This window comes from Artemia sp. Qi Xiang Cuo, chromosome 3, assembly GCF_049724085.1.
Source record: "Artemia sp. Qi Xiang Cuo chromosome 3, ASM4972408v1, whole genome shotgun sequence".
Classification (NCBI taxonomy): domain Eukaryota; kingdom Metazoa; phylum Arthropoda; class Branchiopoda; order Anostraca; family Artemiidae; genus Artemia; species Artemia sp. Qi Xiang Cuo.
Genome location: NC_142796.1, coordinates 7,504,436 through 7,519,787, shown reverse-complemented (window position 1 = coordinate 7,519,787; position 15,352 = coordinate 7,504,436). Strand labels below are relative to the sequence as shown.

At 36.1% G+C, this 15,352-nt stretch overlaps 1 protein-coding gene across 1 annotated transcript in view; it reads right to left on the bottom strand.

Moving 5' to 3' along the window:
* LOC148953711 (unconventional myosin-XV-like) overlaps positions 1-15,352 on the bottom strand; it is a 548,203-nt gene that overhangs the window by 338,675 nt on the left and 194,176 nt on the right. Inside the window, exons 12-14 of the mRNA XM_089108456.1 lie at positions 15,053-15,340; positions 9,773-9,930; positions 6,282-6,570 (exon numbers count right to left, since the gene is read on the bottom strand). Coding sequence (XP_088964582.1) covers positions 6,282-6,570; positions 9,773-9,930; positions 15,053-15,340 — 735 coding nt within the window. The remainder of the gene's footprint in view (positions 1-6,281; positions 6,571-9,772; positions 9,931-15,052; positions 15,341-15,352) is intronic.

The following is a 15,352-nucleotide window of genomic DNA, read 5'->3' as shown; positions in this document are numbered from 1 at the left end:
ACTAACTTAAAATCGGATTTCAATGTTACTGTTGTTGGTAGTTTAAGAATTAATTCAAGTAACCACACAGTTTTCTGGCCTAAAGTTGCAGATTTTTTTAAGTTTATTGATTTCATAGAACAGTAACCGGAGGCGTCGTTTGGGGGGGGGGGGCGGTCAAGGGGGGTAACTGTTGCCCCCTAATAATGAGGAGAAAAAACTATTATATATCCCTTGCCCCTGACTATCGGGATATGAACCCCTCTTTCCCCCCTAATAAAATCCTGGAGATCCGCCCCTGACAGTAACGGACCTGTATCAACACAACCTTGAGTTTCAACTTGCGATGGAATTTAGTATGAAATGCTGACTTACTAAAATATCAAATAGATTTGATTTTTCTGGCAAATACTAATCAAACTAATAAAATATTTTTATCCCAGAATGAAACTAAAAAAGACATAAATAACTCAACAATTCAAACAACAATCAAATAATGACTAAAAATTGTGTTCATCATTTGGTTCTTTAATCAGCATCAGCCAGCCTGAACCTATACAATTGTACTAAATACTATCTAGACTAAATTATATGAACCATCAAAGTCCACGGACCATTAACGAATGTAATCACTTACTACAAACAAATAATCAAATAATTTGATGGCATTTCAAAAAGTGGGTAGAGCTATTGTTTTTACATTTTGTTTAAGAAGTCTCTGAGACAATACTGGCCAAACATAATCAACGACAAAAAACGAAAAGACAAAACAGTTTTTTCAGTCACTTTCTTACTGTCGTCAGGCTAGTTCCAAAGGTATTTTTTTAATGATATATAAATAACGCTTAGAAGGGAGGAGTTTGTAATGAATGACTTAAGGGAAATTAGAACTTCTAAGGAGGGTGTAAAAAGGGAGGCTTTGAATAGACTAAGTCACTTAGACTGAGAATAAGTGAAGGTTAAGAGGTTATTTTGGGTAATGATAACATCGACCAAGTGGTTAGCTTCAATTAACAACATAGAGGGGCGCAGCTAGAAGGGGAATCCCCCCAAAGTTCCAAGGTGTTGGCACCGACACCTTGGAATTTAGTTTATGTTGTTAATTTAATTTAGCTTATGTGTTGGCATTTGTCATCGCACTGGGTGATTTTGTCGGCATATTCTTTATATCCACCCCCCCAACTCAAAACCTAAGTTGTGTCCCTGTCTAAGTAGTATTGTTAGCGAAGATAGCGGATGCGGTGAAGATGTTAAAAGTAGAGTAGCCAGGGCCCAGTGTGCTTTTTCACAGTTCAAAAAAGTTTGAAAGAGTAGAAAGATAAGTCTGCGAGCCAAGATCAGAATATTGGAAGCTACTGAGACGACACTGGCCAAGTGTGGTTCTGAAACGTGGGTACTCCAAAAGATGGAGGAGGATTTGTTATATGTTTTCTAGAAGAATTGCCTACGGATTATTTGGGTGTCCATTCGACTGACTATATTTCAAACTGCAAGCTGTCCGAAAATTGTGGTAGTATCCCGCTTTCAAGGCAGGGGCAGATCTAGAGCAAAATCTTGGGGGGGGGGGGGGGGCAATGTGACAAGGGCGCCAATAAGCAAAATCTTAGGAGTGGGGGGGGGGCAATGTGACGAGGACGCCAATAATTGACCAAATTGACAAATTTATTTTAAAAGAAGAGTGAAAAAGAGAATAAAACAAGGAATGAGGGTGCCAGAAAAAAAAACTTGAGGGCCCCCGCACTGGATCCATCGGTGTTACAAGGTGAGAGAGAGATTATGATGATTAGAACATGTCCTACGGATGAAGGATGACAACTTCCCAAAGATCGTCCTTTACAGTCTGGTATTCATAACAATTTCTAATCGATTGCTCAATATCTGACCCACCCCCTAATATAGAAATTCAATTTAAGCCCTTGAATTAAGGGGGCTACCAATAGGACAGGGGGTGGCCTTTCTAGTAAAAAAAGACATAAAGAAACGCATCAAAAGAGAAAAATGGTAAATACTCCCATTTAAATCTTTGTGAAAGGAATTGTGGCAGTGCTTACCTCTTCCCTCCCCTGTGAAAAAATGTCCCCGGTGTAACTCTTACTGTGAATCAATTATATACTATCGATGACTATTAGAGATTCACAAAATATTATACATTGTATGAATCACTTCCAACTATACATCACTGACTTATATTCAAAGCAGTATTCACAACTATGTCAATAGGATTTCAACCACTCCTTAAAGATGATATCACTTCAAGGAGGAAGTTCATTAATAATTAAAAGATTTTACACTACTTGAATAAACTTATATTTGCATATTTTCGGTTATTATCAAATGCGAAAACTTGACTAAAAGCTTGCAACTCTGAACGGCAGGGTTGCCAGCTGACAATTTTATTCTCCTAAATTTAAAAGTAAACGGAAGGTATTTTGGGTTTAATCATACGTAGGTGCAATACGAAACCGCAATTATGTATATGTCTAATGAATTTTTAGCAAATTAAATGCAACGAGGCTATTAATATCAGGGACGATTTGTATTAATATCAGGAAATTTTCATAAGGTTATGGGCATTTTCGGTTCAAATTATTAGAACAAAAATTGTTTTTGTTTATTCTCCCCCCCCCCCCTAACAAAAAAATAATAAAACTGCATATTAAGCTTCTGGGCGAAGATTTTCAATCCAGAGACAGTGCCAGATTAAAAGAAACTACGTTCACCAATAAAATATGGTAACATAAAACCATCAAAAATAAGCATGAGTTTAAACTATAGTTTCCGTTGACAAAGTATGATATTGAAACCTTTACAAACAAATTAAAATGTATTCGATGTTCTCAATATGTTTTTGCTCCCCAATCATTGAATCCAATAATTCAAGCGCACGTAAATATATACATAAAGCACAGTAGACGATTCCATGGTAACCGTTAATCATTTACCAGTTACCTGGTGGAAAACGTTCTAGTGTAGATTTCTAAGCAGTTGTTAAGCAAAAATTGCAATTATGTGACGGAAAAACCACTTCCACTGCTAATAGTTCTACATTGATAATATAGCCTGTTAATCAGCTAGTTACCCAGTGGAACACGTTCTCGTGGCAATTCTGAAGAAATTGTTAAGGAAAATCTGCAATTAAGCGTCGAAAAAGAAGTTCCACTACTTATAGTTCTACATTATAAAGTATAGACCGTTAATAAGCGACCAATCAACTGGTGGAAAACGTTATAGTGGGAATTTCTAAGCAGTTGTTAAGCAAAAATTGCAACTATGAGACGGAAAACCACTTCCACTGCTAATAGTTCTGCATTGATAATATAGCCTGTTAATCAGCTAGTTACCCAGTGGAAAACGTTCTCGTGGCAATTCTGAAGAAATTGTTAAGGAAAATCTGCAATTAAGCGCCGAAAAAGAAGTTCCACTGCTTATAGTTCTACATTATAAAGTATAGACCGTTAATAAGCGACCAATCAACTGGGGGAAAACGTTATAGTAGGAATTTCTAAGAAGTTGCTAAAGAGATATTGCAACTATGTGACGGAAAACAACTTTTACTTCTTAAAGTTCTTCATTATGTAGTACAGAAACTATGAAAAATTCCAATTACGAGACAGAAAACAACTTTCACTGCTTATAGTTATGCACTGCTTATGGCACTATATAGTTCTGCGCTATATCTACTTATAGTTCCCCAAAATGGTTTCAGCAGCCCTCTAAACGACTAATGTTTCAAATTCTACTTGGCTATTAAAGGTGGGTGTGTGTATGGGGGGGGGGGTGCAAGAGATTTCACCTACTAGAAATAAGTGATGGTAAGAAATTATTTCGTGGCAACTAGTAAAAAAGAAGCTGTGGTAAAAATGATCAGCAAGTCACCCCTCCTCTAATCCCTAAATATTGAGGATAGCAGCACCTTTGCTGGTTAGCTGTATTAGTGTGTCATTTTTAAGCTAAGATCGTGCTAATATAACTGTCCTGGGATAAAAGCATTGCATGACGTAAGGGAGATTATCCCTAAACTCTGTTAGCCAGATAATCCGGGTTACGGCAGTAACTAGCAACTTAGTGAAATGTAATCATGTCCCTTAGTAAAAATTACAATAACCCATAAATCCTAAAAATACAGTCAAACCAAAACAAGAAGTACACTATTAGAACCGCCTTGTCCAAAATCCCTATTTGGAAAACTTACCGTCTCTAGGCTTGAACAACAAGGAAAATATGTTAGCTTGAAAATCAAGAAAAGTGGCTAAAACCACGATATTCTGCATATACGGCATCTTCTTTTTCTTTCTTTCTTTCTCTTCCTCAGATAGCGGGGCAGTGGAACATCGTAGAGAGCTGCTTAAGGGCTCATATTAAAGGAAATTGATGGGGTTAAATTGCTTTCTAAATCACTTTCTAATCAACAAAAACAAATTATTTACGACATCAGAACTCTTTTTCTTTCGATTATACTTCAGACCCATTTATTAAATTTGACCAGGACTTTCTTTTCCTTCAAAAAACTCAGGGATTTATAAACATCCCCAGAAGAAAATTGAGTTCTCTGAAATTCCCCTAAAACTCATACAAAAAAAAATTAAAGATTTGTATTTTGTATTAGCGTTCGTTGACTTATGAACGTTAATTTTTACAACACCTCTAAGAACTCATTTTCTAGGAGAAGGGAGGGGGGTAATTCGGGGAATCCCAGAATTTTTCATGGAAAGTGGAAGCACTACATATAGTCGAAATATATTCCGTCAATGAACGACAATGAAGGTAGAAAGAAGCACAACCTGAGATACGCCATTCTGGACGCACGCGTTCGACTACTTTTAAAAATGTCGTTTTGCTCACTCTCAATTTCCACTGTCTTTTTATTTTTCTGGGTCCATGCCCCCTCCTCGGTAATCAGGGTTATCTAAGAGCTACTGTTGTCAGCTTAGCCTCTAATGCATCAAGCGATCATGTGTGCCATTTATTTTTGTTGTTTACCCCTGATTTTTTTCACCCCTGTTATTTTTGTTTACCCCCGCACCAACATATTATCCAAAAACAGCAAAAAAAAAAAAAAAAAAAAACACAGGAGAAAAATTGTTAAAACCGACTGATCATCAACAGAACAGTCGAGATTTGGCAAAAACATGATCAATAAGGGACAGTTTCAAACAAATAAATATGCAATATCTATTCAGAGAATACTCTAGGAAAAAATGGCTAACATTCATGGCTACCACATGTCTACCATTCATGGCTACCATTCAAAGTTCATCGAAGACATCACCACCCTATATGGATTCTGGTACTTTAAATTTCTTACCCATGCTTTGGTAATGTGCGTGCAATAGTAATACATCAAACTCAAATGATCAATGGCAATAGCCAAAATAACAAAATTCAAGAAAAAAAAGCTAAAAACCAGAAAACTACAGATAATCCAGAACCAAATAAGAAAATTAAATTAAAAAAAAATATTCTTACTTTCTGGATCTGACAGAGGTAAGTTGAAGCACAATTTGCTATTACCTGGGGTTTTCGTGATCAATGACTGTATATTTGGTTTGTTTTATTTAGGATTTTAGCGATTTTTAGTTCAATAGCTTTTAGCTTCTCATTTTTTGTTCTTTTTTGTTAAACTTTTTTGGTTTGTTACTGTTTCAGTTTCCATTTCTTATTTTTCAGCAGCGTCTTACAACGCTTTGCTCTATACACGCAAGATATTCGATTTTTTTATTTTTATTTTATTTCATTTTTCATTATTTTTTTATTTTTTTTGTCATTTATTTTTTATTTATTTTTTTTCATTTTTTTTTGTCATTGGCCCGTTTCATTTACACTTTTTTCTTTGAAATTCTTACAGAGAATGAAAATGAACCTTATTATTTGAATTGGTTGATCGGAAACTAACATAACCATAAACACCGTAAAAAATTATGACATATCGAGAATTCGACTGTTAATGAACCAGACCTCAATGCGCAGTTACGTAGTTTTTCATAGTAGCGGGGCGCCAAATTTCAAAAAAGAAACGCGGTGAAAAATCAGCAAAAAAGGCTAAAGACTCGTGGTACCAAACAGCTTAAGAAAACGTAGCTTTCTTTTGAGTGCGTGGAATCAATAGATTGTTAACATTTAAGTATTTACGGACGAAGAGTGCTGTCAAATTTCACTAATCATTTCTACTTATTTGTTTCCACGGTTCAACGTGGCAACACTGACAAAAATTTTAAACTCAATAGACCTATGATGGGTCCAGGGGCAATATTTTTTATGTCCTTGGTGCTTTAAGTGAACTTTCCTAACGACCTAAGACTTACTTTAGATGTTCCTAGCTGGTAGTGGTCCCTGTTTCTTGGGTCACGATCCAAAACCACTCGGCAAATTTCTTTTGAGGGTGCTCCTTTAGGAATTGGCACTGGCACTAAACATCGAAACCTTTCTGCAAAGTGTGAATAACGCATGCGCACAGGGTATCCCGTTTTTCGGATTCGAATTGTTTCCAGCATGCCCGTGTATCGAAGCTGTTCTAAAACAACAGGCATATCGAATTTCATTGGTATTTTGTCGCTATTCGGCTTTAGGCATCTTACAAACCATGGATTGCATCTAGAAAATACATAATGTCAGTTAAACTTTAGAAAGTGAATAAAACAACTATAAAAACAGCGCAGTTTCTAAAAGTTCAAAAAGCCTTGCATAAAATTGTTTTATAAGATTTTATATTATAAGAACCAATTTAATTGAAAACAGATGTTTTTATAAGAAAAGCAATGTTAAACAAGTTACCCTCCACTCTCCATTTGCAATTGCTGTTTTAATTTTTCAGAGCGTCTTCAGGTAGAAAAATGAATTAGATCGTTTGTAAATTCTTCGCGAAATATTTTTGCTTCAATAGCCTATAAGCAGTCGAAGGTCACTATAAGGAGTCGAACGTCATCTAAAAGGGCAAATGGAGGGGGCCAGCTGCGTTCCGTTTCTTTTAACTTCCCTCTCAACATGATTTTAAACTTCCAACTGAATACGCTTAGCCATTCCTTAGATATTGCTATTGTACCCTTTTGACAGCCTTCCTGCATATAAGGTGTTTTGATTTTGTTTGACATCCCCCTCAATATTTTCTAAATATTTTACCTTCATACCCTTAGCCTTTTTTAGTTTCAGGAGAGGGGGCAAATAAAAATGGCGAGGAGTGAGGAGTTTAGGGGGATCCCTCCAATCTCTCTTTAACTACCCCTCAACATACATAGAAAGTCTCAACCTAATACCATCAGCCATTGTTTAGATATTGCTGATATTCCCTTTTCACAACCGGCAAGGACAAAGTGTGTTTTAATTGTCTTTTGCATCCCTCTCAACATTGCCTTAAATTCAACGTAATCCTCTATACCTTTTTGGAGACCCAGGATCAAACATGCCCTCTTTTCTGAATAAAAAAAAAACACTGATAGGTTCACAATGATTAACTAGTATTATTTCTGAGTTTCCTTATAGCCGTTCAGTTCATGGCATTGGTTTGAGTAAAAAACTGGTCAGTTTGTTTCTAACCTCATCTCACATATACCTAACCTTTCTCTTTCTTCTGTTTTTTTTTTCTCATTGATTCAAAGTTGCTAATGTTGTACTTTTGCATAAAAGTGATCCGTCTCTAATTTCAAACTATAGACCTATTTCTCTTCTTCCCGTCGGGTATACGATTTTTGAAAAGTAGTGTATCTTAGACTCTCTTGATTTGTATTTAGTATTAATACGACTGCAGGAAATTCTCTCGTAACCAGCCATCAGTATGGTTTTCGTCCCACTTTCTTTATTTTGTATGCACTCTCAGATGCAACAGAGTTTGAGCTAATTATTTTGGACAAGGGGTTGTGCATTTTGGGTCTATTTCTTGACTTTTCAAAGGCATTTGATATGGTCGACCACTCTGTTCTTCTGTCTAAACTATCTTTATTTGGAGTGCATGGAGTCCCTCTAGAATGGCTAAGCCTCTCAGGGATACTTCTCAGGGTTTTACCTCTCAGGGATATCTCAGTATGTTTCACTTAATGGTACTTCTTCCATTACTTTGCCTATATTGAAAGGTGTCCTGCAGGGCTCTGTGCTTGGACCACTTTTGTTTTTAATTTATATTAACGATCCTGCTGATGGTCTTCATCGCCATATGTACCCTGTTCTTTTTGCTGACGACAGTAACTTTTTTCTTGCTGTAGTGGACCTGTCATATGCCACATCCTTAGCTCAAGGTCTTCTTGATAAAGTAAAGGATTAGTACTGGCCAAATGGTATGACCCTTAACAGCCAGAAGAGTGACATTGTACATTTCAGGACCTCTTATCGTATAAGAGACGTACAGGAGACAACCATCCTGACTTATGGAAACGATATTGTACCGCAAACTACAATTTCCAGGGGGAAATTTTCTGCGGGGGAAAGCACAATTTTATTACTTACGAAATGTCACACTACTTCATTTTTATTTAGAAATCTTTCCAACCATGAATTAAATCAAGAAATATAGATGAATTGTTCAGTTCTAAAGTGACTAAAGCGGCTATAATAGTATAATAATAATAGTATTATATTAGTAATGTATTGCAATAATAGTAATGATATAATAATGGTATTGCTTATAAAATGTGAAACATCTTTTGCAGGCTATAATACCTACAGCTTCTCAAGAAAGAGCATAAACGTAAGTTAATCTGAATTCTAAAATATCTTTGGTTTTCTCTTTTAAGAATATATTTTAAGTATACTAAAATATGTTACTATTATAGTAATTATATATTTTTTTTTAATAATTGACATATTTCAGCCGTATGTAATATTCTGGGTGATGAGACGCAAAGCCTTGGCAAATATTTGATTTTGACAGTTCGGCTTTTCGACAATATTTCGGCTTTCTCACAATATTTCGGCTAGTTTGACTTTCTCACAACTCTTTTTTTTAAACAATAAAAACTTTAGCGTAAAGAGCGAGGCGTTGAGGAGGGCACAGCCCCTTTCATATACGGAATAATTTCTGTTCGTTTTAAGTTTTAATGTCGCTCCTTACTTTCAGTTTAAATTTTTTTTTTTATTTAAAGGCTGCGAAAGCGGGGGGTTTGGGGGCGGCAGCCCCTCATCTGTACCTTCTAATCCCTGTACGTTTTAAGGTTCGAACTTGTGACTCAGCCTCTTTAACTCTTTAGAAAACGTAGTTTTTTTCAAATTAGTTCTAAGCGCCGGACCCGGGTACCGAAGAACCGAATTTAGTTTTACCGTTTTTTTCTGTATATTTACTGCTTCTCTATACTTACTGCTTTCTCTGTAGTAGTACTGTTTCTGTTTTACTGTTTTTTACTGACAATAACAGCCACTTGTCTGTAAAGCGAGTTGTTTCTAGATTTAACGTAAATAATTCTAATATCCGCTTCCCAACTATTTCTATGAATAAAATAAGAGGAAAAGGGAAAGAGGGGAAGAGAATGAGAACCAGATTTTCGGATTAAAAATCAGATTGACAGATCAAATCAACAATTGACAAATTAATTGAGTGAACTCCAAATGTAAAAATCGAAAAAAAATATATATATAGTGACATCTTAATGTACATAGCCACTCTTTGGAGCAACATAAAACTAAGGCCTATTTTTAAGTTCATTTTTCTAATTCCACGGAATCCTTACGTCACGAGTTACAAGTCACATCCACTAAAGCCAAGGACCAAACAAAACTTGGCTCTCAAGAAAATTGAACACATCCTTGGTATTATACATTGTCTTACGAAGTCTTTAATTTAACTAAAAGTAACAAAAAAAGAGTTACTTACTTGGACATAGACTCTAGCAGCGTTGTCAGCGAATCATGAAATCGGGCTGAAACAGTTGGGGTTCTTGGCTTCATAGTAATAAATCTTCCATCAGAGCGGTTTGCGCTTTTTGATGCCTCGTTGTTCCTTTTTAGTTCTTGAAACATTTTGGAGATCATCTGAAGTTAGAAAGATGAAAGAAATTAGACATACTCAGAGCCTACAGATAGGATCAAACAGGAGTAACTCTGATTTTGTTTGCGGTTTTTTGCTTCAACCGAGGGGGAAAATATATTCAGGTGGGCAAATATTTTGTTCGCTTCTGTTCCATGGTTGAATTATTCGTTTCTACAACCGACAAATCTTTTCCGATTTTTTTTTCTGCAATTTTAACACTTTTTTTAATTGTGCCACCCCCCAGAAAGACATTCCAACATAATTCTGGCATAGAATGATGTATGAAACTTTTCCAGGGCAAAAATTAATGGGTAGCTGAGAGAATAAAAACTGAAAAAGTATTCTTGAAGTTTTTCATGCTTTGAGCTCCAGATTTATTTAAGGTCCATAAAACATGTAATAAGTAGTTAAATTATAATACATCCCCAAAATTATTTATTAAAGCAAAGGATAGTGAAAAATCAATAAAGAGTATACAAGCATGATACACAGCACTGCTGAAAAAGAAAATATTAAACTAAACGAAAATTAATATAGGAATGTATCTCCTCGTTTGGCACTCATAGCGTCTAGAGAAAAGTTGGCCCTCTTCTCACGATACACACTCTGTCGTTTTTTAACCCCCCCCTCGAATCCTTTCATCCAGGGTCTGACGAAAGACATCAAGTTCTTGAATGGGCTGCGGGGGGGGATATTTTTAAAGTGGGAGTTTCATAGGAAGAAGCAGAGTGACGCTCTGAATAGAACGGGGTGGAGAAGGAGCTTTCAATGTCGCGTTAACCTCGGGCTGATTCGATTAAGAGAAGAAGAAAATATTAAACTAAACGAAAATTAATATAGGAATGTACCTCCCTCGCTAGGCACTCATAGAATCTAGAGAAAAGTTGGCCCTCTTCTCATGATATGCACTTTGTCATTTTTGACCATCCCCCTTCAATCCTTTCATCCAGGGCCTGACCAAAAGCAGTGAGTTCTTGAATGGGATGGGGGGGGGATTTTTGAAGTGGGAGTTTCATGGGAAGAAGCAAAGAGTGAAGCTCAGAATAGAACGGGGTGGAGAAGGAGCTTCCACTGTCGCGTCAACCCTGGGCTGATTCGATTAGGAGTATACAAGCCCTGTTTGAAGAATTCTCAACGCAAGAAGTCGGTCTTCAGATTATGTTATGTTATTAATGCTTTTTATTGCAAAAATTACTCAGATAAATCCCAAATCTGTTCTATTCAGATCAAAATCAAATCATTTAAATTCCAAATGAAATAAAATTTCCAATTCATCTCCTGCCTGCTGGAGCAACCTTGCTAAATTTCAATGAACTCTAGAAAAAAAGAAACAAGACCAGGCTCATATACAGGGAGGGTGGTTTAGGAGGTTTGAAATCTCCCGAAATGTTTGTCCGACTCGGAAAAACATAACAAAATGCATATAAAAAAATTTTTGATGCGTTTTTTTTCTAAATTTTCCAACCCAGAAAATCCCCCCCCCCCCCAAAAAAAAAAAATCCCGGATATGGCCTTGAACAAGGCGTTATGTCCTATCAATTTGCCATTATGAATTAGCTAGCACTGTTAGGTAGCTCAGCGTGTAAATAAGCTAGTTAGAACTACTATACAACTATGAATTTCACGAAAAGGATCTGAGAGCGAACCTCAGGATGGAGTGTGATGGAGGGGGAGCTTTTAAGAATATGTTGACCTGAAGCGACTTGCTGCTATAATAAGCAGTTACTGGTGGTTGCTGAGAGATGCAAATTGGTATATTCTAATCAGATAGAATTGAACAACAAAGTTGCAAAATTGAAAATACCCCCCTTCGTCCCGCAAAAATTTAAAGTAGAGACCGAAAGAGTTCTTTTATCGAATTTAACCCAACCCGCTCCTAAAGCGGAGGCCAGACAAAAGAAGAACATTCTTGAATGGGATGGGAGGGAATTACAATCAGGCTGAAAAGAGAAGAGTAGCACTATAGTAAATATAACGGGGACTGTAGTGGGCTGTGGGTTGTATATTATATGGGCTAAATAAAGTGGGCTGTATATTATCCATAAGGAGGGGTGATTTGAAGTGCAGTAATATGCCTTTAGGAATGAGACAAGTAACCATTGATGGTTTTTTTAAAAGTAATTCTCAGAATTTGTTAGGGTTTCCTTTGAAGAGTCACTAGATCTTAACTATTACTCTATGATATTCACGGGAGAGAGCAAGAAAGAATCTAGATAGATTTGGGTTGAAGAGGGAGTTGCATCTTGACTTGAGGTCGCTCAGTGCCGTCATAGGTAGCTAGCAGTAGTTATTGGAATAAAGGGTATTTCCGTGGAGGAATTTTTCATGGGGAAAGAGAATTTTCCCTGAAAGGAGCACCGGTTTTCCCGGCAATATTCAAAAAACGATCAAAAATAAAAAAAAACAAGTTTTTTCAACTGAAAGTAAGGAGCAACGTTTAAACTTAAAAACAATAGAAATTATTATGTATATGACGGGGTTCATTACATTGACGCTTTTTGAATAGCTCGTGGTAACGAACTGTAAGTAAGGAGCAACCTTACTCATTAGTAACCGAAACTCTAAAAAACAGAATTTTGACATCGATACATGCATCAAAAGAATTGGATTTTTGTGCTGATTTCAAATGTATAAGTTTCATCAAGTTATCAAAAGTTACGATCCTGAGAAAATTCCCTTATTTTTGAAAAGAAAGGGGAACCAGACCCTAAAAGTCATAGAATCTCAATGAAAATCACACCATCAGATCCAGCGTATCAGATAACCCTACTGTAGAGGTTTCAAGCTCATATCTGCAAAAATGGGAACATTTAAATTTTGTTTGCCAGAAGAAAGATCACAGATGCGTGTTTTTTTTTTCGGGGGTGATCGTATTGACCCAGTGGTCCTAGGACACCGAGAGGGCTGATTCAAAAAGAAATTAAAGTTATAGTGCCCTTTTTAAGCGAAAAAAATCTCAGGGCAACTAGGCACCCTCCCACGCTCATTTGTTTCCCAAAATCACCCGATCAAAATTTTGAGATAGCCATTTTGTTCAGCATAGTCGAAAAATCTAATAACTATGTCTTTGAGGATGACTTAATCCCCCACAGTCCCCGGGAGAAGGGCAAAAAGTTAAGAACTTTGTCCATTATTTACACATAGTATTGGTTACTGAGAATAATACGGACGTTTTCAGGGGGGATTTTTTCTGCTGGAGGGGAGGGGGTTACATGGGAGGATCTTTCAGTTGAGGAATTTTTAAAGCACTATTTATCCCAGCAATATTTAAAAGACGATCAGAAATTAAATAAAAAAAACAAGTTTTTTCAACTAAAAGTAAGGAGCAACATTACAACTTATAACGAACAGAAATTATTATGTAGATGAGGGGGTTCGCCCCCACGTCAATATATCACTCTTTACGCTAAATTGTTTTTTAGTACTTTCAAAAGGGCTATTTATTCTAATTAAACGGCCGTTGTGATTCAGGGGTCATTCTTAAAGAATTGGAACAATATTCAAACTTCAGCGTAAAGAGTCAGTATTGACGAGCGGGCGAACCTCCTCATATACATAATAATTTCTGTTCATTTTAAGTTTTGAAGTTGCTCCTTACTTTCAGTTGAAAAAAACTTCTTTTTTTATTTAATAACTTTAGAAAACGCATCAAACAAATTTTACATGCATTTGTTACGTTTTTACGACTCGGACAAAGGTTTTCTTTCGGGGGGAGGGGGTTGGAAACCCCATAAACCCCCTTATATACGGCCTTGTTATTCACTGCAATTTAGTTTACTATGCTTTGCACATTTTACTTTCATCTAGTTTAATTTAATTAGTTTCTTAGACTCCACTGCCTTTCCATCAGAAAATTTAATACATGAAAATATAGAGAGAAAAACGGGTATAACATTTAAACAAAGCAGAGGAACAAAAAGTTTGAAACACAAAAGGGAAAACTATTACCGACTATACTTTAGTGTACAATGCTTTACTCATTTGAATTTATTATAGTTTATTTTACTCCCCAGGGCCGTGTGCGAAATTTTTGTTTCGAAGGGGGGTGGGGGGGGGCTAAACAAAAAACTTAAAAAACACATCAAAAATTTGTTTATGTGTATTTTTTATTACATTTTTATGAAAAGAACAAACATTTTGGGTGTGGGGAGTTCAACGTCCTATCCGACACCCTGGATACGGCCTTGTTACTCGCTGTACTCTAGTTTACTATGCTTTGTTCATTTTACTTTCATCTAGTTGTATTTAATCACTATACTTTAGAGTACAATGCTTTACATATTTTAATATATTTTAATTTAATTTACTCACCAGTGCCATATCTAGGATTTTTTGTTCGAGGGGGGGGGGCTACCCAAAAACTTAAAAGCACATCAAAATTTACTTAAATGCATTTTCGTTACGATTTTATGAGTCGGAATAATATTTTTTCTTGGGGGGGGGGGGTAAACTCCCTATCCCCCTTGACATGGCCTTATTACTCACTTTACTTTAGTTTACTATGCTTTACTCCAGTTCACTTTACTCATTGCATTTCACTTTACTATTAATTGAGTTGACCGAGAGCAGAACATACTTGGATGATGTGAGATTATTAAAGTTAAATTCAAGGGAATGAGCAAGGAGGGAAGCTCCGGATAAAAGTGGGATGTAAGAGCAGTTTTGTTGAATTGAGATGGCTTGGTGCCACAATAGGTAGTTATTAGTAGTTATTTAAAATTAAAAAATGTATTTTTGTTATTTCACTGTTCTTTAATATGTTTTGTAACCAAAATTTTAATTTAATATGCTTTGATTTACTATACTTACGATACTTTACTTTGCTTTAATTTGCATGGCATTTCTCATCTTAATTTTCTTTAATTTAATTTTCTCGTTGAGGGGAGGGGCGATCATTTTTTTTAATACCAGAGAGGGGGGTGGAGGACAAATTTGTCCGTTTTTAAATTTTTGTTAATGAAACGTGAAAACGTGAAAAAGGGCATTTTTCAATGAAAATACCCCAAACAAGATATTAAATCCACGGGGACGAAAAGCACCCTTAGATTTTTAATACACTTTGTCATTTTACTTTACTCTATTTCATTTTATTCAATGCATTTTACATTAATTGTGTTTACTTACTGAAATTTCGCTGCTAATTAACAAATCCAGGACATCAATTCTGAGAGTGTCACGATTTTTATCCAAAAATCCATCAACAGAGTACCATACCAGTCCAGCATAATGTTTGATTCCAAACTCGGGAGAGTTCAAACGAGGTCGACAATAATGCTCATTCAAAGCATGGTTGTAATGCGCTTTTTCTAAGAAACTCTGGTCGCTGGCTTTTGGGAAGTTGGATTCATCATCAAGGAGGTGGAGAATTCCAACCGGCTTTTTGCAGATCAGATTGATAACAGGTTGATTGTCCTAAAATGATAT